This window comes from Arvicanthis niloticus, chromosome 22, assembly GCF_011762505.2.
Source record: "Arvicanthis niloticus isolate mArvNil1 chromosome 22, mArvNil1.pat.X, whole genome shotgun sequence".
Classification (NCBI taxonomy): Eukaryota; Metazoa; Chordata; class Mammalia; order Rodentia; family Muridae; genus Arvicanthis; species Arvicanthis niloticus.
In genome coordinates this window covers 42,578,900-42,603,827 of record NC_133429.1, presented here as the reverse complement: position 1 = coordinate 42,603,827, position 24,928 = coordinate 42,578,900, and the positions used below count along the sequence as shown (strand labels likewise).

At 42.1% G+C, this 24,928-nt stretch overlaps 1 protein-coding gene and 1 long non-coding RNA gene across 2 annotated transcripts in view; one reads left to right on the top strand and one right to left on the bottom strand.

The window, feature by feature from the left end:
- Positions 1 to 3,810: 3,810 nt before the first annotated feature.
- Positions 3,811 to 4,605, bottom strand: LOC143436244 (uncharacterized). Its single transcript, XR_013106393.1, has 2 exons — positions 4,195 to 4,605; positions 3,811 to 3,983 (listed from the first exon to the last, which is right to left on the bottom strand). It is a non-coding gene; the product is annotated as an uncharacterized LOC143436244 (long non-coding RNA).
- Lemd3 (LEM domain containing 3) overlaps positions 4,598 to 24,928 on the top strand; it is a 52,090-nt gene continuing 31,759 nt past the window's right edge. The window contains exon 1 of the mRNA XM_076920348.1: positions 4,598 to 6,174. Coding sequence (XP_076776463.1) covers positions 4,614 to 6,174 — 1,561 coding nt within the window. The 5' untranslated portion in view covers positions 4,598 to 4,613. The remainder of the gene's footprint in view (positions 6,175 to 24,928) is intronic.

The window sequence follows — 24,928 nt, the reverse complement described above, 5'->3', positions numbered from 1 at the left end:
GGAACTAAGCAGCAACAAACTTTGGTGGGAACAGACCATTTTCAAAGCCTAGCAGTTAGTTATGAAGAATCCAACTTCAATTTGCTATATAAAAGTTCTGGGTGTTGGGACTCTAGCAGGCTAATGCCTTTCTTTCTTTCTTCTTTCTCTCTCTCTTTCTCTCTTTCATTCTTTCTCTTTCTTTTTCTTTCTTTCTTTTCTTTCTTTCTTCTTTCATTAACCTTACAATTTTTTTGAAATCTGCACAAATTCTTATAGTTGTCACATGATCTGTTATTCCATTCTAAAGCACACACTCAAAGATTTGAAAATGGATCCTTAAAAAAATCAGTTTATGATGACATTGTGAACAGTAAGCAAATGTAGAAACAGCCAAAATGCTTGTCAATTGATTGATTGATAAATAAAATGTGGCCAGTCTATAGAATAAAACACTATAATATTGTAATCTTTATACATAAATTAGATATATGTAAGTATAACATTATAAATCAAAGACTTGTTATGACATGGATAAATCTTGGAAACATTATGCTGATTAAAGGGAGCTAGGTAAGAGGTCACATGACTTTTGATTCTGCTTACTTTTGATCACATGACTTTTGATGCTACTTACAAGGAAGATACAGAAGAGCTTTATTCATAGAGACAAGAAACTGATAATGGTTGCTTGTGGGTAGGGCAAGAAGGACATGTGGAGTGATGAAAATATTTTGGGACTAGATAGAGGTGACAATTACACAATACTGTGAGTGTCTTAAATGCCATTGGTATACCTTAAAATGCTAATTTTATCTTTGAGAATTTCATTTCAGTAAGAAGAATAAACCAAAATCAAACCTAAATCTAGCCAGGCAGTGGTGGCACACACCTTTAATCCCAGCCCTTTTGAGGCAGAGGCAGGCAGATTTCTGAGTTTGAGGCCAGCCTGGTCTACAGAGTGAGTTCCAGGACAGCCAGGGCTACACAGAGAAACCCTGTCTCAAAAAGTAAAAAAACAAAAACAAAACAAAACAACCCCAAACCTAAATCTATTGATCTGGAGAAACAGAACTAGTTTTAGAACTAGGACCAGAAAGAATACTCTTCAATGAGATAAAAGCATGAATGGTATCTTTGGTTATAATATTAGGTTCTAAAAATTCTATACAAAGTTTTTCAATGAAAGCTGGTGCCAAGTTTGTATAGGGCAGCCAATCATAAACGTCTCCCTCTGTCAGGCTTTCAGAATCCAAGTAGCCCAGTAAGCTTGAGATTGTACTGTTAAGTATCTGGGTACAATGAAGATACAGCTCCAAGCTTTGAAACTCAGCCAGTCTGGAAGCTGGAGTAAGCTGTACTGACAGATAAGGAGCAAAGCCACAAATGAGCAGTGACTGGGCTGAGGCTGGGGAGGTTCTCCTGAGGAAGTGAGGGTCCTGTCCGCTTAAACACCAAGACCAAGGGAATTACAACCCATACAGCGCTCTATGATAAGTCATGCCCTCAGCGTCCTCAAAGAAAGGGTTTTATTGTTGTTTGTTTTGTAGACCAAATGAGATCACATCTTCAACACTTCTTGTAAAATAAAAATGTGCCTATTGCTAATAATTGCCACAGTTTATTGATGTGTGGCAGTAACTAACATGTACACATTGTACTCGGATTTTTTTTGTTTGTTTGTTTGTTTTTGGAGACAGGGTTTCTCTGTATAGCCCTGGCTGTCCTGGAACTCACTCTGTAGATCAGGCTGGCCTCGAACTCAGAAATCCGCCTGCCTCTGCCTCCCAAGTGCTGGGATTAAAGGCGTGCGCCACCACCGCCCGGCATGTACTTGGATGTTATTTTCACATACTGTTGTGTATTATTTCATCATTCTCGTAACAATTCTTAACTATTAGTTATTTGCCAAGTAGGGAAGGGAATGTTGTTAACACTGTAAAAGAATAAATTGAGATTCTGAGGGCCTAAGATTTGCTCTTGTGTACATAACTTTTAGAGACTTGAGACCTTTAGTTCCTAGTTCATTCAAACCCAAAGTATTCAAATGACCAAGAACTGTGGTTACTGAAGCCTCTGGTCTTCATTAATTCATAACGTGATTAATATGTTGGGCAAAGTCTGAATCATTCTACTTCTATCTGTGCAGCAGTATTTTGATTGTTGTTATATGGAATTCCCTGGAACCATACAACTGAAATAGACACACACACAATGACCGACTTTACTAACACTTACTGAGTGTACAGTATGCATCAGATCAGACATGGCATTGAGTATCACATGGACATTGAATCCCTAAGACAGTCATCTGTGAACAATTCTGTGTATACAGAAAGGAAGGCTCAGAAACATTAATTTACCAAAGTTCCAGGTGGAAATATAAGTTGGTATTTAAAAGTTTATGGCAGCACACCTTTAATCCCAGCACTTGGGAGGCAGAGGCAGGCAGATTTCTGAGTTTGAGGCCAGCCTGGTCTACAGAGTGAGTTCCAGGACAGTCAGGGCTACACAGAGAAACCCTGTCTCAAAAAACCAAAACAAACAAACAAGCAAACAAAAAGTTCATGGCAGTTGCGATAGGACCAGTAGATACTGTATAATTACTTGACACAGTGCTGAAACAAAATGTCTAACCATAGGAAGTTAAGGAAGGAAGGGCTTATTTTTGGCTTATAATTTGAGGCCAAAGATCATGGCAGTCAAGGAATGAAGAAGGAGCCCGAGGCAGCTGATCACGTGCAACCACAGTCAGGGAGTAGAAAGGTTGAGTGGTTTGCTTTCAGTCTGCTTTCTGCTTTGTATCCAGTCTAGTATCCCAGGCCATTGGATGGTCCCACCCTGAGTTAAGGTATGTCTTCTCACATCTCTTAGACAAACACTGATAACCCATAGACAGGCTTGTCTAGATGCTCATCTCCTAGGTGATGTTTACAGTTTACATCCAGTCAAGTTGACATTGTTAACCACCACAGACCCTTGGGATTCCTACCTAATGCATCAGCAGGGTGGAGAACAGATGTTGAACTGAGATGAGAAGTAGCAGAAAGGACAGGGCTGATACTCAGTTTTGTTAACATCAAAGCTCCCAGATGAACTCCTCTGATAGACTGGGACATCGGTCCAGTACATTTCTGGTCATTTATTTGAGTCTCCACACCAAAACTTAGGGTAATGAATTTGGGTCATCCTAACCACTATGATAGAGTTTGCCCAACACTCTTGGTGTCCTGCTTAACAGTTATAGATTCAGGGACATTTGTGACATTTAAGTCTCAAGAAAAAGGGAAGTGGTCTTCCATATTGAGAAAGCTTTGCTTTGAAGACAAGGCAAGATTTGCTAGAAATGAAGAATCGAGGTTACTAAGTATTTTTGTGTTACAGGATGCTGGATGTTGAAGTATCTATGCCTCTGACTAACCTATTCTGCATAGATGTTTTCAGCTATGGGGTAAAGCAACTCAGACAAAAACTACTGTTATGTTTCATACACGGTACTAGGATTGCCTAGTAGGTTCTAGCTATGTCAGGATGTAAGCAAAGGGGAAGCAGTCTTTATCTAAACCAGCAAGTTTCTCCCTTAGGGTTCACCTGTGTTTTGAGAACAAGAGGTTAGAATTTCCAGTAATTATTATTTTTGCGGGGGGAGTGGGGTGGGGAAAGTTTATTGACCTCACTAGGCATTTTCCCCATGCCCCTAAATTTAATCTCATTCTATTGGTTTGTTGATCACTACCTCGTTCAACAAATGTTTACTCTGCTTCTAGTGTTGAAAATAATGGACGAAAAGTTTCTCTATTCAGGGAGTTTATAGCCAAAGGGGCAATAAAATATTTCAAAATAAATAAAACATTTATTAAGTATTGTTTGGATAGGTGTTAGGCGAGTATTTGCATGGTGAGCTTGTCTTTCTTCAGTCAAAACGAATCATATATGATGGCTCCTTCATGTCTCCAAACGACTTTGACGTATGATGACACATGACGACAGATGAGGTCACCATACTTAGAAAAGAAAACAAGACAAAAAGTTATTTACATACACCCAAGAGTAGCTACGGCTTCTGAAAACTGTACTGCGAACGATCTATTCCATTTCTCCCATAAGGAGAGCAAGTCTCTGAAAAGGCACCGAAGGGAATAGTCACTTGATTAAAAAAAATAAATAAAAAAAAAATTTAAAAAGTCAAACGGAAAGGCAAGATGAAAAATGAACCTGAGAGTCAGACAGCAAACTTGCCGATCCAGGGTGGCCCTCGGGCTCTCTCCACCGATCCGAGGCTGGAAAGTGTCGCCATGAACTTGAAGGGTCAGGGCTCCTTTCCAAGCCTGCAGCGCGGTGGCAGGACCCCGGGGGGAGGTCAAGGTGTGGCTGCGAAGCAGGCGGCGAGCCGATCGCGCTCGCAGGCGCGCGGCGGTGACAGGCGGGACAGCCGCGGCCGGCGGGGCGAGCGCGGTCACGCCGGCCCGCGCCGCTCAGGTGGCGCCTTCCCGCTCAGGTGAGCTCCTCCCGCGCCTCCCATTGGCCGAGGCGGCCGTGGCGCTGGAAGGGCGACGCAGCCCGGTCTAGTTCAGGGTCTAGGGCGGCGCGTCACTTCCGGTAGCGCGGAGCTTGTAAAACACCCTGGAGAGAAAATGGCGGCGGCGACGGCGGCGGCAGCGGCGGCGGCTTCGGCGCCTCAGCAGCTCACGGATGAGGAGCTTTTCTCTCAGCTCCGCCGTTACGGTTTGTCTCCGGGTCCCGTGACGGAGAGCACCCGGCCGGTCTACCTCAAGAAGCTGAAGAAGCTTCGCGAGGAAGAGCAGCAGCAGCAGCAGCAGCAGCACCGGGCGGGGGGCCGCGGCACCAAGACGCGGAACAGTAATAACAATAACACGGCGGCCGCGGCGGGCGCAGCCGCGGCCCCGGCGACGCTGGCTACGGCGGGGCTGGGGGGCCGGCCGGGCTCGGGGGACCTCGCGTACTTACGGAGCCCCGCGGGCCTCGGCCGCCTGTCGGCCTCGGCTCCGGAGAGCCCCGTGGGAGGCTCCGGGGGCGCGGCGGCCGTCCCCGCGGCGGGCAGCAAAGTGCTGCTGGGCTTCAGTTCCGACGAGTCGGACGTGGAGGCCAGCCCGCGGGAGCAGGCGGGCGGCGGCGGCGGCGCGCGGAGGGACCGGGCTGCGCTCCAGTACCGCGGGCTCAAAGCGCCGCCGGCGCCCCTGGCCGCCGGCGAGGTGACGAGCGGCAACTCGGCCGAGCGGAGGAAGCCCCACTCGTGGTGGGGGGCGCGGAGGCCGGTGGGCCCCGAGCCGCAGCCCCCGTCGGGGAGCGACGGAGCCGCGGAGGACGTGGACGAGGAGGTAGCGGACGGCGAGGACCGGGACCCCGAGGCCGACGAGCCGCTGTGGGCCAGCCGAGCCGTGAACGGCAGCCGGCTTCTCCCCTACAGCTGCCGGGAGCACTACTCGGACTCGGAGGAGGAGGACGACGGCGACGTGGCCTCGGCCAGACAGGTATTAAAGGACGACTCCCATTCCCGGCATCGACCCAGACGGAGCCATAGTAAGCCGTTCTCTGCGCTCGCTGCTAAATCTGGCGGCAGCCGGCAGGAGACTTCGGTTCAGGGAGGGGGAGGACTCGCGATGAATGACAGGGCGGCGGCCGCCGGGAGTCTAGACAGGAGCCGAAACCCGGAGGAGGCGGCGGCCGAGCCGGGAGGAGGTGGAGGAGGAGGAGGAGGGTGCGATCAAGTGGACTCCATTCCTCGATACCGTGCCGGCGCGAAGAAGCTGGCCCCGCTCCTGTCGCCGCCGAGCCCCGACGTGGACTCAACCTTGGAGTCGCCCACCGGGCCCCTCAAAACCAATAATCACATAGGCGGCGTGGCCTTCGGCGTGGATTCCCCCAGCCTGTATGCCAACAGCCTCCCTCCCGGGGCGGCCGCGGCCGCCCCTGGTTCACTCAGGATCAACCATGCCAACCACACCGGCTCCAATCATACCTACCTGAAAAACGCCTACGGCAAGCCGAAGCTTTGCGAGCCTGAAGAGGAACTTCTGCAGCAGTTTAAACGTGAGGAGGTGTCTCCGCCGGGGAGTTTCAGTGCTCACTACTTGTCGATGTTCCTCCTAACTGCTGCCTGCTTGTTTTTCCTAATCTTGGGACTGACTTACCTAGGAATGAGAGGGACGGGAGTCCCCGAGGACGGAGGACTCAGTAAGTATTATTAATAAACCCCGATGGAGGGCCAGGTTATCAAATGCAGCGAGCCTAGTGGTGACCTTGACCTGCAAGAAATTTACTTAGTCAAAATGTGGCAGAACCCCCGTGTGCCTCGTCTTCCTTTTGAGAAGGAGCATTGTTACCAGTATCAGAAGGATGGCTTAGGGCTGCTTCTCAGGGTTTTCTGTATGGTTCAAATTTAAAACAACTCAAGAAGAAGAAGACGACGATGACGACGACATTGTAAGCCTGTTAGTGAAAGGCGCTTGAATGTCTTAATTTCTTTTAGTTTTAAATAACAGCAGATGTCTTTTGCTTGTGAGTTTTGAAGTGTTGCCATTTTAAGGCAGCGCCATACATGCAGTGTTCTTTTTAAATGCGTTTGGATTCTAGAAGATAGTGGGCTGTTTCTTGAAATTCTGGTACACACACTATAGGTAGGTCTCCGTTAAAAAGGCAGCAGGCACACCTAATTCACTTCCCAGCCCACTTCCACCCCTGAAGAAAGTCAGAGTCAGACATGGTAAATGACTATGCAGGCAGGTGCATTCATTAAGCCAGCATCTTCACACTGAGTAATCAAGACAACAGTAATAGGTCAGACCATTCAGAACAGATAACCATTGTGTGTCCTGTGAGGACATAGGGTCCAGTAATTGGTGTAAGCTATTTTAGATTCTATGGTCAGGGGCTACCTTTTGAGTGTTGTAAAGAGACAGAACCTTTCTGGGCAAGGATCAGGAGAAGGGGACGGACTTAAATGGAGCAAGAGACTTGATGTAGGTTCCAGTGGTTGGAACTTCTTTTTCCTAATTGAGAAAACCATGTTACTATTAACTTGGGTGCGGCTTAATAAAATAGGACGTTTAATGGACTGTTCGGTTTCTTAGTGTTTCTTCCCATTTCCCCTGAAGATTTTTCTCCTAATATGAATTTACAGTATTTTATTCCACAGTAATGGGATAGTAATGGGATACTGTTAGCAGGCTGAGTAGTATGAGCTTTGGTTTCAGTATAACTAAGTCACGATAGTAAACAAATTGCTACAATATTGTTTAATGACAGGTTACAAGAGCAGCCATCACTTAAGTTGGTTCTCTGGGAGCAGGAGTGATGTACTCTGTCCTGCCTTAAATGATTGATAGGGAAACTCACACTCTCACTCATTCTTTCAAACTCAGGAGTTAAATGACAGGACCTGTTTTTGCCTTTGTTTTTCTGACCACTGAGTCATCTGGCAGTTGTCTTAAACCTAAATGCTTTACATAGAGTGTCTTATTTAGTCTTCAACAATTCTCAGGGAAAGGTGTTATCTTCATTTTATGGATAGGATAATGAAATTCAAGTAAGTCAAGAAGTGTCCAATTGAAAGTTTAGTGAGTCAGGGGATTATAATTTATATTTATTATGGTTTCAGATTTTTTTTCTAATGACAAAGCCCATTTTCTTAATATTTTGTGTGTCTTTTGTAAAGAGTTACAGATAGGAGGATACCTTTTTTGTGCTTAAGGAAAGAATAGAACATTTGGTAGGACTTCAAATGGAATTAGAAATGACCCAAATTATTAAAGATCACTTTAATATCTGTTTTATCACTGTATGGTGGATGATTAAGGTTTTGTTGTGGACTTAAATTTCAAGTAGAGTTGGATAGGATGCTGGATAGGCTGGTAGTTTCCTTTCAAAAAAAAAACCCAAAAACCAAACCAAAACAAAAAAACCTCCTTAGCTTCATTCATAAAGAGCTTGGAGCTTGGACATCCTGAATGGAAACAAGGGTTAGGACGACCAAGGGCTTGGCTGAAAGAGTCCAGCTCTTTGACTTCTGAGCCTCATTCTTACATGCTAAGAGGTAGGAAGACTTGCCAGCCTTGTAGTTGTGAGGACAAAAGGAGATAATCTATTAAGCATGGGATATTTATTTAGAAGTTCAAATAAAATTTGCTGTATTTTTGGTAATTTGTAGTGTATATATATATATAATGAAATAATTAGTGTAGCCGGGTGGTGGTGGTGCACGCCTTTAATCCCAGCCCTTTTGAGGCAGAGGCAGGCAGATTTCTGAGTTTGAGGCCAGCCTGGTCTACAGAGTGAGTTCCAGGACAGCCAGGGCTACACAGAGAAACCCTGTCTCGAAAAACCAAAAATACCAAAAAAAGAAAAAAAAAGAAAGAAAAAAGTAAGTAAATTATACTTACGTTTTGTTTTAAAATCTATTTAGCACTTAGTTATCATCAGTTCCATTAGATACACTATGAAGCAGCTGACGTTTGAGTCAAAGTATAATGAATCAATGATGCCCTTAACATAGTGTAAGCCATAGTAGAAAGAAGTTCCTGCTCGCTGGTAGTCTGCTCACTTAACCGTTAGGATCATAAGAGTGAACACTGTATTCCGAATCTTTTGTTATGGTCTCTAGCTGTATCGTTCAGTGGTCAATAGTATGTTTTACTTCAAGTAATAATTTCACCAGAAGATTGTAGGTTGTATATGACAGTAAGCTTTTATTAGTTACTATTGAAATTATACAATGTATAATGGTCTTATGTTTTTGGTTGTGAGCCAAGCCTTTAATGACTGAGCCATCTCTCCAGCCCTTATAATGGTCTTTTAAATTTTTTTTAAGTAAAAAGTTCTTAATTATTTTGGTCTGCAATTTTCTCATTAGGATTTTTTTATTATTTATTAAATTACTTTTACTCATTAAATTTCTTAGTTTGCTCTTCTGTCTGCAGAATTAGGTGATAAATTAAGATGATCTAAGCTTTTTCCAATCCCAAGGATGAGCATTCTAACTTTAAACTATTATCAGAACACTCGCAGATTCACAGAATTGTCCCATAGGTGATTAAATCATGACAGCTCACTAAAAGATGAAACAGAATAGATTGCCTATTGTAGATTCATGGTTATTATTTAAAAATAATTGTTCAAGAGACATGTTTCTTGTAGACAATTTGAAGAGGGATGAAGCAAAAAGTGAGTGTAATTATATATTCTCTTTCTAATTTTGTACACATTCTTGTTATTTTACAGCAGGAATATCAGCTCCTTTCAAACCTTCCTCATATTTTTAACATAAATATAGATGTGTTGTTTTCATTCAAATGATATGTATAAGTTTTAAGTGCCTACCATGCTAAGAAGTTTAAAAAAAAAAAACAAACCATAGATTTGTGTTGAACAGTATGTGAATGTGTGGTAGATGAACTCCCTAGCTGGAGGAGGGGAAGTAGCGAATGCTGTATGCAGGTAGGCAGCTTTCTGAGGATGTGACACACGAACCAAGGTCAGAATTGCCTAGAGTGCTAGCCAGTGACAGGAAGAACACTCTAGCAGATAGAATTAGCTTTTGTGTTGAAGGGTCAGAAAGAATGGCCAGTGTTTCTGGGACTGCACGTGAGGGAAAATGGCACATGACAAAAGTCAGTTTTGGCTTGAAGTCATAATGGAGGAGTCTGAATTTTAGTGATATCATTATGTATTAAGCAATGGGTACTTTCACTTAACGTTATATCATAGGTGTCCTTTCTATGTACTGAGTTTAAGTGTAAGGGTATATTTTAAGGATTTCTCTCACCACAGGTCTTTTTCTCATCCTGTAAATGTGTTAAATCTGTGATCCTAAAAATGTTCACTTCCATATTCTACTTTACCGCTGCTCGCTTCGCAGTCGAGACTACTCCGCCGATCGCTTGATTTGGTCTGCTTTTTTCCCTCCCGGCAGTTCTACAGAATCAGTCTTCAGTCACCAACTAGCCAGCTTCCGTTTCTCTTCCCTTGGGTTAATGCTGCATTGCAGCTCCTGCAAACTTGCCCGGCACCAGGCTCCTAGCTGTCATTCTCACGTGTGCCCTAAAGATTTAGTCCTGGCGACTTTGTCTTCCTGTTCCCTGGAGTGGGTGTTTCATCCATTCTTGGTCTTGCCTCTCAATTTGTATTCTTTCATAAATGTCCCTTCTGAGTATACGTCTTTCGGATGTCTCAGGTCCCATCCCCATCTGCCACCTTCTGTACTGCCATCCTGTTTTTGCCCCTCTCTTCTCTGGTCTGATAGTGATGCTTCCATGTTTCGCCAGAGCTCAAGAGAGAGACTTGAGTTTGCCTAGATTCCTTCCTTCACCTTACCACGTTCCATCCTGTTGGTATTTTGATGTTCAGTAGCTCTTCTTTGTTTTCTTTGAATCATTCTTTTTTGTTTTTTTTTGTTTTTCGAGACAAGGTTTCCTCTCTGTAGCCCTGACTGTCTTGGAACTTGCTCTGTAGACCAGGCTGGTCTCTAACTCAGAGATCCCCCTGCCTCTGCCTCCAGGGTGCTTTAGGTTAGCTTTTGCCCAAGCTCTTTCTAGCCGAAAGGTCTATACTTCTGGGCAGTAGCCTTCCCAACCCATCTCTGTGCTAGAGAAGTATTCTAAAGCATACACAAAATTAGTTTCTCTTGCTTCAAAGTACCCAGTGACTTTCTCTTACTGGTCAGATTTAAATTTGATTCCATTGTCCTGAGATCATGCTTGCCCTGTCTACCTTCATTTCCTACCAGACATTGAGTGTGTAATGGCATTTTGTGTCTTTGAACATATTACCCCATTCCTTAGGAATAGTTTCTTTTTCTCTCTACTATTTATCTTAAAAGTTTGCCTTGTGAACTCTGACACTTCATCCTGTTTATCTGAGTTTGGACCATCACTCAGAAGGACCTCTTTGCTCAGATAAGAATGTCTTCCTTCATAGCATTTATTACTGTGTGACCGTATGAGTCCACCATAGCAGGCAGATTATATGCCCTAGGTTAATCTGTTTGTAGGTCAGGTATAGGCTTTATTATTCAGTTTTGGGTTTGAATTTCAGTCCTCTATCTGTTCTGTGACTTTACTAGAAATATAATTGTCTGGTGTTAACGAAGGTGCTGGATACCTCTGTGGGGCGGCTTTAAGCATGTATGCCAGTGCTCATTGTTACTGACGGAGATGGAAGTCACTTTAGTGTTCTTGGCTTACTTGTTACCCATGATTTAGTTTAGTGAATAAGTCATTACATTTAAGGTACCCAACCATCGGGCAGTGGTGGTGCACGCCTTTATCCCAGCACTTGGGAGGCAGAGGCAGGCGGATTTCTGAGTTCGAGGTCAGCCTGGTCTATAGAGTGAGTTCCAGGACGGCCAGGGCTACACAGAGAAACCCTGTCTCAACCCCCCCCCCCCAAAAAAAAGTACCCAACCCAGCCCCTCTTGTATGTGTAGTTACACATCTATATATTTAACCAGCTACCAGTCAAGAATATTCGACAGAAATTTACATCTAAACTTACCTTGTTATTGTCTAAATAGTGTGTGGTATGATGACTTTTTATAGCAGTTGACATAAATTTATATCCAGTTATTTATGTAGCATTTTGCATTAAAGGTAGAGATGATCTAGAGAACAGAAGAGGGTGAATAGAGGGTGTATGCAACTATGCCATTTTACGTGACAGACACCAGCAGTTTCAGATTTTCAGTGCAGGAGTTTCATTCTTCACAAACTTAGAGCCACTTTAAATATACACTGAGCTCCTCGTATGTCTCAGTTTTTACTCCAATAAGAGTATATGAAAATAACTCATTCCTGCAGAATCAGCCTGAATTCCAAGTTTGGACTTAGTAGGTTAAGCAATGGAAATCATGGGGGTTTAGAGCAAGAACTGACACGGTCAGACTTTCCTAGAAGGATGACCAGGTGGGGTGGGTAGTGGAGCCACAGAGTTAGAGGAGAGTTATAATAAGCATGGCGCTGTGAAACTTAGGTTGATAATTGGGATGGGAGTAGGGCTTAAGATAGTTGCTCTGAAGAAAGAAGTATGCTTGTTGATTGTTGTCTAAATTTTCTGTGTTGAGAATCAAAAGAGTATTTTGTGGTCATGAGCCCAAATGACTCAAGAATATTGATACCGTGGAGAAGAATTAGAGATTCAGAAGCGGGCTCTTGTTTGGGGGGAAAAAATGTATAGAGAAACTTTTATTTAGGAGTGGTTTTCAAGTTCAAGTGGAACTGTCCTTTGTGTCACGGTAGAAATGTGGTTGTCATAAAGAGACTGGTGCTGTGTGTGAGTGTGGGACTGTTCGCTGAAGGAGTAGCTAGCTTTTCATACTCCCTTTTAAAGTATAAGTGTCCCACTTTGTGGGTGTTGTTTAAATACTTTTAGTCTTTAGAGGAATATTGGTTACCTGACCATAGAAGTTAATACCTGGTTTTGACATGGGGTTAAAACTTTTGAAAAAAATACTTGTAGTTATTTTTGAAGAATGATCAGAAAACAATGGTTTTAGACGTAAGATTATTTCTGTAAACCCAAGATGTTTGTTATAACAGTTTGATGATTTTAGAAACTAAAAAATTTCTCTATGAGAATGTGTTTTGAAAATTATCTGTAGAAGAACTTAAAATTCTGAAACATCAATGAGAGCTTGTTTATCAGCATGGAGTAAGTGGTTTGAGGGGATGATTCTGTAGAGAGCCTGTGTGTGGGGATGGGCACTGTGACTTACAGCTTGTAAACGGTAAGCCTGAGTCCACCTCTGTGGAACAGAAGTGAGAAAGAATGAAATAATCCATGTAAAGCTTGCTATGTGGCTGTAGTAATAACAACACTCAATCCTTCTGTGTGCTGTGTTCCAGGCAGAGGACCAAGACTCATTAATCCTCATATGGGTGTTTCCCTGCTGTAGGACGGACAGACAGGGAGAGGTCAAGGAACTTGCTCAGGATTGTGTAGGCAGTCCTGTGTGGGGAGGGTTGGAACTTGTAGTAGCTGTTAGTCACCATGCTAGATCCCCTTTATGTGTAAGTACATTAGTATGAAGTTCTTGTTTCTGACCATTATCCATAACGTGATAGAGTATGGGGGCTTATGCAGATTAGTGTGTGAGATCCAAGAACTGCTAAGAATAATCTATGAAAGGAAAGTACAAAGTTATACTCAATTATTGGGGACTGTGTGCAACCATTCTCACTTGAAGAGTTTAGATGAATTTGTAGATATAAGGGCTGTCTCCTGTAATAAAAACTCCGGTACATAATGTATAAAGCCATGTAAGGTACTTTTTAACTTCTAAAATAGTTGTGCAGTCATAAAAGTGATGGGAAAGTATTCTTACAGTGTGGATTCCCAGTGGAAAACTGATTGTTTTCTAGGGTTTAAATTGGGGAGGAGGTTTAGATACACAGTATCTTGGTTTTTCTTTTTGACTTAAATTTGTGTTGTCCATTTATTTCTATGTTCTAATGGAAAGGAAATGTTCTAAGGTGTTGGTAGGTATACTTTAAAAATTAGATGTTTCAGAGTTGTGAGGACTTAGGGTTTTGTTTCTATGCAACAGTGTTTGAATTTGTATATTGTAACGTTTGAAACTTAACTTTAAAAATAGTTCTGCAAATTTGAGTGTCTTACTATAAAGCTCGCCAGAATATAAAATCTCTCTGGTGGAGGAGCTGGATAATCCCAGTGCTGAGTGTTAGTGTGCATTGATCCTCTCACCTAGCTTTGGTCCCACAAGGTTTTCAAGTGAGGATGCTGTCTGTAAGTCATACAGATTTTAAAGTAGGTAGTATTTAAAAAATTTTTAAAGGTAAGCTGTTTTGGGGAAGAAATATAGAGAATAAATGTGCCCCAAATGAAGATGTTATAAATCTGAACATTTGCTGCTAACTTCAAGATGATCTAGAAGTACTCTTACTCTTATGACAGACTGTTTTTTAATTACCATTTCAGGTGTCCCTTTCAGAATTTAAAGACTTAGCTGATAAAAGGAAACATTAAGAACTTTCTGTGTGTGAACACCAATTTCTAGGAGAGTAGTTACTACTATCCCTGTGAGAAACTGAAATGTGGGAGAAAAAGTATCTTGGCCAAGGTCCTGCAGCTGAGTGTTAGTTACGCTCCAGGTCCAGTGTGACATAAGATGCTGCTGCCTGCCTGCCTGCCTGCCTGCCTGCCTGCCTGCCTGCCTGCCTGCCTGCCTGCCTGCCTGCCTCCTCCTGCCTCCTCCTGCCTCCTCCTGCCTCCTCCTGCCTCCTCCTGCCTCCTCCTGCCTCCTCCTGCCTCCTCCTGCCTCCTCCTGCCTCCTCCTGCCTCCTCCTGCCTCCTCCTGCCTCCTCCTGCCTCCTCCTGCCTCCTCCTGCCTCCTCCTGCCTCCTCCTGCCTCCTCCTGCCTCCTCCTGCCTCCTCCTGCCTCCTCCTGCCTCCTCCTGCCTCCTCCTGCCTCCTCCTGCCTCCTCCTGCCTCCTCCTGCCTCCTCCTGCCTCCTGCCTCCTGCCTGTCAGGTAGCTGTGGTACTGATGCTCAGGTCCAGCTGTGTTTAGGTGAGGGTGGACTTAGAACCCTTGAGCCTTAGTTTTTATAGCTATTAAAGCAAAAGCATACTAAAATACTCTTTGTGTCCAGCCAGCGAGTTTTATAGGGAATTCTACATAAATGATTTGAAGAAATTGAAATTATCTAAACTGTACTTCTCATACTGTAAGCTAGAATTCTTCCAACTCTAGTAGTATAATTTAAGAAACACTTGCCCACTCAGTGGCATGTTTTACTAATAATGTTAATAAGTAGTAAAAATATGTTTGTCCTTATCAGTACTTTTAAGCTTGTCTCATGTTATCTAAGTGGAAAAGGGAGCTGTTACTGTTTCATACCATCTAATTAGTACCTCCCTTATTTCCTGGACTGAAGAAGAATCTTTTATTTTTGTAGCTACTGTATTATTATGACATATCCTAAAACACAAGCAGAAGCTAATTTTAATGGTGCTGACCTCCAGAAGGTAGATTGTTAACTCAGAGATACGATACGTTAATATAAATGTAGTACTGAATTTGAGGCAGAAAATACATTTAAGCATGAAGGCGGGTGTTTTACTCAAGAGTGGTTTCTAGAGGAACAGAAATAATAGAATGGATATATAATGAGAAGGAATTATTAGGCTCACATGGCTACAGGGACTGGTAGCCAGCAATAGCTGTTTGCATTCTAGAAAGGCTGAGCATCCTGCAAGCCGCTCAGTCTCTCAGCTCTCCGCAGTCCCAGTCTGGTTCTGAAGGCCTGGAGCAGGCCTGAGCTGTGGGGGTGTGGTGCAGGTTGGAAGGCCTGAGTTGCTGAGTTCCCTCATCAGCAATTGCAGCAGCAGAAAGACTGATGTATTCACCAGCAGTGATCGAGGCAGGTAGACAAAGCAGCACTGCCTTTACAAACTCTTTGTTATCTGGGCTGCAACCTGAAGGTGCTGCCCACTTTAGGGGAGGATCTTCCTCCTGCTTATACCCTCATAGAGGGGCCTCAGTTGGATCTTAGAATAAGCTGCTATTGAGACTAGCTGAGGAGTAATACCTGTATGGCTTGTTAAATGCTCTTCAGATAACTTAGAAAGTAAGTAGGATAAGTATTCTACCATAGTGGGAAGATGAAGTATTTTGTTCCAATGGATAGTCAATTAAATGGGTATAGTCAAAAAACTGGAAGGTAGCCAGCCAGTGGTGACGCACGCCCTTAACCCCAGCACTTAGGGAGGCAGAGGCAAGCAGATTTCTGAGTTCGAGGCTAGCCTGGTCTATAGAGTGAGTTCCAAGACAGTCAGGGATACACAGAGAAACCTTGTCTCGAAAAACCAAAAAAAAAGAAAAAAAGAAACTGGAAGGTATAAAATGGATTTGATAAGCAGGATATTAAAATCAGTCTGCCACATTAGAAGGAATTTAAAGTGCAGAAAGAGCTCCAGTCTCTTGGATAATTTTTGTTAAATAAATAATGACAATTTTATTCCATTTTGAATTTGAAACATCAGTGCTGTGATTTTTTTTTTTTTACAAGAAGCATTCAGCAGAAATATAGTACATATATTTAGCTAAAATTTTCTAGTAGCCACATTAAAGCTTATAAGGACATGAGTAGCCTGAATACTAATAATTAACTTAATCTAGTGATAGCTAGAATATCATTTTGAATAACCAGTATAGAAATTGCTGATGAAATATTTTATGTGCTTTTTTGTGTGTACTAAGTATTGAAAACTCAGGGAGTTTTATACATAGTATAAATCAACAGACTAGTGATCTTTCCAAGGCTCAGTAGACACATGTAGCTGGTCCTTACTGGGACAGCTTAGATCTAGACTGCTCTGCATTATTGGTTTAATTAGATCTAATGGCTCATTCTAGGATGGGTACAATATGCCATGCATTTGTGTTCTATATAATTTTATAGCTAATATTTCTAGTAATATGATAAAGTTTTTATTATGAATTTACAGATACAAATAATGAGATAAACAGATATTCTGTACAAGAGTGGATTTACAACTGTTCTGATTTAAAACCGTTTCTGTTTACTACATTACAGTGTTCTGGATACAGCCACTCAGAGATAGGCAGTCAGGTGAGTGAGGTTCACCTCTGTCCTGTGCAGTCTTTAGGGACTTGACTCTATTGCTCCTTCCTTTAAGGCAGCACATGCCTCTTAGCTTGAGATGACAGTAGCACTGGGAGCTATGGAAATAGTCCTCTACGCTTGCTTTCCCATTTCCACTTAAGCTGCTCCCTGTTACTCTTGAAACTAGACATAGGAATGAGAGGTGTTCTGTCTGAGAGGACTGTAGTGAGAGACGGAAAGCCAGCTCCTGTTGGGAAGAGAAAATAGTGATGAGTGAAGCTTGTATAGGGTAAAGGGCTTTAACTTTGTCAGTGTTTGAGAAGATTTCTGGGAAGCTGTTACTCATCATATTTGAGTTATACACATTTTATATCAGTTTATCGTATATTACATAGTAGATTTATACTTAGCAGCATCTCCAATTTAAGTTGAGTAATCCCTTGAATTAGATTCGTATTTGTAAAGACTTGACTCACCACAGCCACCTCCTTTGTTCAAAGAGGGAAAACAGGCAGCTCTCGTTTTGAATTGGTCAGAATCATGGACTGTGTGTAATACACATCTTTAAACTTGTGGTGCCCCTTTACTGTTGCCTGGAACTACAGTTTAGCATCAGGGCACTTGCTTGTGTTGGAGAGGTCTGGGTCAGTCTCCAGGGGGCCGTGATCCTAGTAGGCTATAGGACCACAGCTTGCTTGCTTTGCTTTTCTTTTTCATTCTTCCTCCTTTTCTTTCTAGTTTGTTTGTTTGATGTGTATGAGTGTTTTGCCTGCATGTGTATATGTGCACCACATGCATGCCTGGTGCCCAGGAAGGTCACAGAGTCATCAGATACCCTGGAGCTACACATGTTTATGAGCCACCGTGTAGGTGCCGAGAATTAAGCCTGGGCCCCCTGCAAGAGCAACAAGTGCTCTTAACTGCTGAGCCACCTCTCTACACAGCCCCACATTCTTTCTTAAGATGTTTAATCTTTTGTTAGTTTCTGTAGAGATTTAAATTATAGATACTGGGTTTTTATCACTTACTGCTTAGTCGTGAATCCTAGAGGGAAATAAATAAAAATATGTGATCATTCTACTTGAATTCAGAAGTTTTAAAAATAGAGTATAATAGGGTTGACAAAACCGGAACACATTACTTAAAGTAGAAAAATTAGAGCAGATACTGTAAGAATATATGAGTAGTCTGTTTTATCTTTGTGCTTACACAGTTAAGTCTACCAATGTGTCATGAGGTGTCTTTGCCCCCTACCCCCAATTTATGAATGGTAATTTTGGTTCTTGAGGAAGAAAGGATATACCTGGTGAATTAAAACTTTTAAAGTTAAGATCATTTTTGCAACATAAACCATCTTTGATTTTAAAGGAATTTTCAGAGCTGTATGCTTTGTTATGCAATGGTAAGATTTGGGAGGATGTTGTTTAGCCATGTTTCTCCAGGTGTAAGGATGGTTTTAAGCAACAGAGTAGCTGGGCAGTGGTGGTGCACATATTTAATCCCAGCACTCAGGAGGCAGAGGCAGGTGGACCGCTTGAATTCAAGGCCAGCCTGGTCTCCAGATTGAGCCCCAGGACAGCCATGGCCACACAGGGAAACCAAATAAAGTGAGTTTATAGTTATGAACATTTTAATGATAGCTTAGTTCAAGGGGCCCTAAGTCTACGCTTGTGTGCCTCTGTGTCTTGAGTTCACTGAAATGTTTAGATTTTGCTTGCATTATTCAGTTCTTAAACTTAATAGCCGAGGACTCCATGATGGACATGTCATAGACACGAGCTACCTTTTAGCCTTGGTCAGAGATACTTCTCTTTGCAGTGAGTGTTGGTGAATGCAGAGATTCTTGGCTGTTCAAAACAGTTGCATGTTGAGCCTTAAACAGAGTATCTTGACTATCCCTTGTAAGGCTTAGGGAATATCATGGAAATGAGATAGAAAGCATGTAAGAGGAGAGAGGGAAGGGCTGCAAAATGCTCTCTTTTGTGCATGAGGGGAGGGGCTCAGCAGTCATGAACCCCCCAGCAGCCTGTTGCCTTCATTGGACCTATCCAAGAGCAGGCCTGGAAATAGTCACAGATGGTCGAAGAGCTGGGGGCCATTCTTTCCTGTTGAATGGCCGCTACTGAATGCTTCTGGAGAAGGGGAGTGAGTCCTCGGCTTCAGATGTGTACCCACAGGTGAGTCCATCGGCCTCCCTTGGATAGTTCATACCCATGCTCACAGAGACCACCTGGTTAAACTCTGGGTCACAAACCATAAAAAGGCTGGAAAGGAGCCAGTGGGGAGGATTGACGGAGTGGTAGGGAGAAGAGAGAATGGAGCTGAGAGTAATCAGTGTATTGTGCGGATGAAGTTGTTGAGGACAGATTTAGTTAGCAAAATAGTGAAATACAACAGTCCCCTAGCAGCTCTAGACTATCCTCTCCTGTTCTTTAGATAAGGAAATGGAATCTATTCTGTTTGTATATGGCAGAACTAAGATTTGAGTACAGAATATTATCCCAGGGTATCTACATCCTGTAACATAAAGGAGCTTTTGGTGATATGTATCCAAACCATAGTGGATAGCATAAAGGTACATAAACTAAGTTTTATTCTGTGATTTTGAGATTGCTTGCTTAGATTTTAGAGAATAAAGTATCAGCCATGTTGATTTGCTCAGAGTATTTATTATGCAATTGGCAAGTTCAGTTCTGGTGTTTCATGAATTTAAGCTTTGGAGATCTGAGTGTAAAGCAGAAATTGAACATGATCAAAAATGCAGAAATGCAATTAAAAACTTAGATATGGAGGCTCCCTTATGCTCTTTCAGAAAGGCCACTTTTTCCTTTCATTATAAAATTAGATTTTTTTTAATAACTAAGGAAGCATTAGAACAGTTACACTTAAACATTAAATCACATCTGGAATTTGAAATATGCTCTAAAAGCTCCGTGGGAATAGAAGGAAGCTGAAGGAATAGTAGAATGTTAAAAAAAAAAAAAACAAAAAAAACAAAAAACAAAAACAAAAAACCACGAAATAAATTTAAGTTTATTTGAGCAAAGAACAATTGATGAGTTGGGTGATGTTCAGAACCAGAAGACTCGTGGAGCTCCACAGTCTACAGAGAGAGGTCAAGTCTAGTCTGGGCAGGCCTATCTTTGGCTTTTATTTCGTTTATTTATTTATTTATTTATTTATTTATTTATTTTACTTTTGTATGTGATAAATCCCCTTGCCTGGTGTATAAGAGGGCAGTTGACTTAATATATTCTTACTTATTCTTTGAGACTCTCATACATGCAGAGGATGTGTCTTGATCACACTCCAGTCCTATCTGCTATTCCAATTTCATTTCTAATTCCTGTATTCTCTCCCAGTTTCCTTTCCCCACTGAGCTAAGTCCAGTTAGTGCTGCTCACATACTCATGGGTATAGGACCATCTACTGAGCATGAGCTACCTCCGGGAGCCACACCCTGGAAGACAACTGACTTCAGTGGCCAGTAGTTCTTCAGCTGGGGTGGGACTTTGTGAGCACACCATTCACCTGGTCTGTGTTCCACGCTGGCTTCTCTGATTGTGTACATGTCGATACAGACAAGCACAGCTGCTGTGAGTTCATGAGTGATAGTCTCGCCATGTCTAGAGCACACTGTTAGTGGCAGTCAGTCCTCCCTGACTTCGGACTCTTAACAGTCTTTCTGCTTCTTTTTCTATGATGCTCCTTGAGCAATGGGGAGATAGTGTGTTAAAAATTGTCTCATTTATGCTTGGAAATTTCAGACGGTTAGACATAAGTTGTAAGGCTATCCCCTGGGGCATGAGTTAGCTAACTTAGTGGTAGCTACAGCATCAAAGGCAGTGACTTTCTCCTTTCTAGTAGTCCTCAACTGTCTCAGCTCCCCTGGTCAGGATGGGGCCCAGTGAGCCCCTCCCCCACTGATACCTGGATGTTTATTGCCTTGTCTTGTTCAGGCCCTTTGCAGGCAGCTGCAGTGACTGTGAATTCACGAGAACTCTGGCCATACTTGTCTCTGAGACAGGTTTTCATGGCTTTTCTCCGCAGTCACCCAGCTCTGCAGTTCTTTCCACCTCTCCTTAGGTGCTCTCTGACCCTTAGGGAGTGATGTGGGTATACCATGTACAGCTAAGCTCCCAACACTTACTTGTTCTGAGCACCTTGACCAGCTAGGATTCTCTGAATTAGCCGGCCTCCACTGTAAAGAGATGTTGCCAAGTTTGAGGGCATGTCATGTCCATTTAATAAAATAGAGTAGTAGCTTTATTCTTAGGACCTTCTACCTCCCTGGTCATGGAAATTTGTCTAAATTCATAGTAATAGACAGGGACTTCCTCCTACAAGTGGACCTCGGTTCAAATCAAATCAGTGGTTTCCCTCACAGCCATGAGCACCAGGAAACACCCTTGCCTGGTAAGCTGGCAATGTGTGTGCGTGCTGCACAGCCAAGAGAGATCATTGTTTAATTTTTTTCCTTCGTCTGTCTGCATAGCAACTTGAGCCACTGTGAAGACTAGCCTGAAGCTTTCCATTCAGTTCCAGCCTGGCTTATCTGTCCCTGCAAATAGGTGTGTGGTGTCTTTAGCAGTAGGGTCTTATCATTCCACTCTTTGGGCAACCGAGGGAAGTGGCCATAACCTGTGTAGTTTTGAGGTTCTCTGTGGCCTTGCTACCCAGCAGCATGGGTGGGGGGGTCCTACACCTGGCACTAAGATTTTCATTTAATAACCCATGGCTTTGGAATTGGCATTATCCACCCAAGTATGGTATCTGTTCTGTCTTTTTAAATTAGTTTATAAAGTAGTGAGCTTCCATGCCACTTTGTATGGTCTTAGTTTTTGTTAACTCCTTCCCAGTATCCCATTTTCTCTCCACCTTTCACCCTGTTCCTGTTAAAAACTTGTAACACCGAATTATTCCCTCACTTTCATGTCACCTGTGCTCACCATCCCTGCCCCAAGGCCTTTTGCCTGCATCCACTATGGCCTTGGTCACTTCCTGGTTTCTGCAGACATTTCAAGTTAAACCTAAAAATTCTAAGCTATTATCTACCGTTGAGAGAAACTACGTGGCGGGCGGTATTTGACTTTCTTTGCCTGGCTAGATTACGTCACTTCATATAGTATTTTCTAGTTCCATCCATTTGCCTTCAAGTTTGATTTCATTTTTCTTTATAGCTGAATAGAATTCCATTATGTATATGTGCCACTAGTGCATTCCCCACTCAACAGTTGCTAGACATGTAGGCTGGATCTGTGTTTTAGCTGTTGGGAATGAATAGGGCTTTGCTCTTGTCAAGACCCATTGTCAGGTGTTTGGAAGGTATTGTTTCTATCTGTCCTTGTTTTCTGAGCAGTTTCAGAATTAGTAATGGGTACTACATTTAATTAAATGGTTTTCTTTGGCCTTTTTGGTGGATTAAGTTAGTTGACTTTTGAATGATGGTGAAGTTAGCCAAGTGTACATGGCTAACTAAATAAATTTGGTTGTTTTTCTTTTTGTATTGTTAGATTTGTTCTGTAGAAGATTTTATACCTGAGTTCATGGCACCTGTTGATGTATGATTTTCTTATAGTTTGGCTTTGATATTAAGGGCAATGCTGCTCTGATAGGGTGAGTCAAGTATTCCATCTTCTGGAGGATAATGTACACAGTTACAGTCTTCTTCAGAGTTTTAGTAAAATTTACCAGGAAACTCACCTGGGCCTGGTGTTTTCTGTTTTGGCAGTTATTAAGTTTCTTAATATATTTAGTTAATAGTAAGAAAAATGAGTTTGGTTTTATTTTCCATTCCTCTTCTGATATGCTTCATTTCTTAGTTCCAAGTTTTTTTACCTGAATCATTTTTCTTCTCTCTAAAGGACTTTTGACATTTCATGCAGGTCATTTCTACTGGAAAGAAATTCTCCTAGTTTCTGTTTTCCTGAGAAAGTGCAAATTGATTAGTTCAGTGGGTCTGGCTGTTGAGCGTAAGGCCTCAGTAAGCTATCCAAGCTGACTTTGAGCTCTCCCAGCAGATGGTGAACTTAATCATCCTGCCTCAGCTTCTTGAGCAGGCGGAGCTTAGATCTGGGCCATGAGACCTCACTTACAAGTGACTACTGATAGCTCCAGTTCTATGGATAACAGGTTCCCCTGTGACATCATTTCTGTTAAGAAGAGTTCATATTTTGATTGTTTAACAGAGTTATAATCACAATTTCTCATAGGTCTGACTAAAAGCAGATTTCTGATAGAATTTAATCCATCAACATTTCTTGTTTTGTAAAATATACTTTAAAGTAAAATATTTTTTGTATTTATATTTTCCTCTAATATATGAAAATTTTCAAAGTTGAAAGAACTGTATTGTTAGTACTCATACTTATTACTCAGTCCTACTGCTTATATAGTCTATATGGTCCTACTGTTTATAAGTAGTCTGTATGCTCCCACTGCTTATAAAGCTGATATAGTCCTTCTGTTTATATAGTCTATATGGTCCTACTGTTTATATAGTCTATGTGGTCCTACTGTATATAGTCTTACTGTTTATACAGTCTATATGGTCCTACTATTTATATAGTCCATGTGGTCCTACTGTCTATATAGTCTTACTGTTTATACAGTCTATATGGTCCTACTGTTTATATAGTCTATATAGTCCTGTTTATATAGTCGATATGGTCCCATTGTTTATATAGTCTCTATGATTCTCCTTTTTATATCATCCGTGTTTGCTTTGCTTCCTTTACTTTTCATTCTTTTTTTTTTTTTTTTTTTTTCCCCATTTAGTTTTTGTAACAGAGATCCCAGACCTGAGTACCACCATAATGTAAAGTTAAAACCTGTGGTGGGCTGGAGAGATGGCTTAGTGGTTAAGAGCACTGATTGTTCTTCCAGAGGTCCTGAGTTAAATTCCCAGCAACCACATTGTGGCTCACAGCTACCTGTAATGGGATCCAATGCCCTCTTTTGGTGTGTCTGAGAATAGTGACAGTGTATTCATATACATTAAATAAATAATAATAAACTTGGTAAAAATAAGCAATTTTAATTACAGTCTGATACCAATTTTATGTGGCATTTCTTTTAAAAGAGAAAAATTCCTCCAGGCACAGTGTCCCTGTGTGGCTGGAGCACACTACACTTGTCAGCCTGACTCTGGCTCCTGAGTGCTGGGTGTGTGCTGCCACGCTCAGGAGTCTCATAGAAAAGGAACAAGAGTAACCAAGTTAAGGGAAAGGGATTGGCCTATCTGATTCTGAATTGTGTCCTTTTAAATCCTTGAATACATTTTTTCTGTTTTCTTTGTATTATTAGTATTTGATATCCACACTTTATCATTTAAAGTCCTCTTTGTTTTTATAAAGTCATTACAAACTTATTTTTCAAAGAATATTTTATTTGGAAATCACATGGTATTATTGCTTCTTAAAACAGATAAATAAAAAACTGGAAGTCCTGTGGAATAGAATATGTGAGCTAGAGAATGGTCTTTGCCTCTCTCTTTCCTTTCTTTCATGACTTGACTATTTTATATTTCTGTCTTTATATTCCAGGTTGGTAATGGGTTATGTCTAAACACTCATTCCTGTTTAGGGTAAAGGTGGTAGACGTGCTTCCCTGAATCAAGCCTCACAGGAACAGACTGCAAAGGATCTCTCTGAGTAGACGTCAAGTCTCTGTTATGGAACAAGCATATATTTAATAAGGCCAGGAATAATTGTCAAAATGTCAGGAGGCAAATGGGCAATTGCTGTTGCAAAAGAATGTTCTGCCTTGCTCACTGTTCATATTTAGATCAGCCTGGCTGTTGGTGAAGAACACACAGGTGCAGTGTTCTTCAGCTGTTGGAAACATTCCCGCCTCCCTCCCTCCCTCTTACATAGAATCAGGCTGCTTAATCCCACTAATGTTAGAGGTGGGATTCACACATTTGAGTATCTATATATATAAAAAGGCACAACTCAGAGAGATAATTGGTAGTTTACGTAGTTGAGTATTACTGCTTAGATGACTTGACTTTTTCTTAGGACCTAGTTTAAGATCATAGAGTGGTGTGTGTTTTGTGTGTGTGTCCTTTTTTCTGTTGGTTTTCTAAGACAGGGTTTCTCTGTGTAGCCCCGGCTAGCTTCAAACTCAGAGAGCCCCCTTTGTCTGCCTTCTGAGTGCTAGGATTAAAGGTGTGGACCACCATCCCTGGGCTAGTTCATAGAGTTTTAGAACTGTAAAAGGCTGCCCCTAAAGCCCATGTCTTTAGAGTCATTGCTTTATAGAATGAACTGAGAGGAGGGCTTATCTTTATTCTTAACTCCTGTAACTAAGCCTGACAAGTGGCACAGAGCAGATACTTGTTCAGTAATGTCTG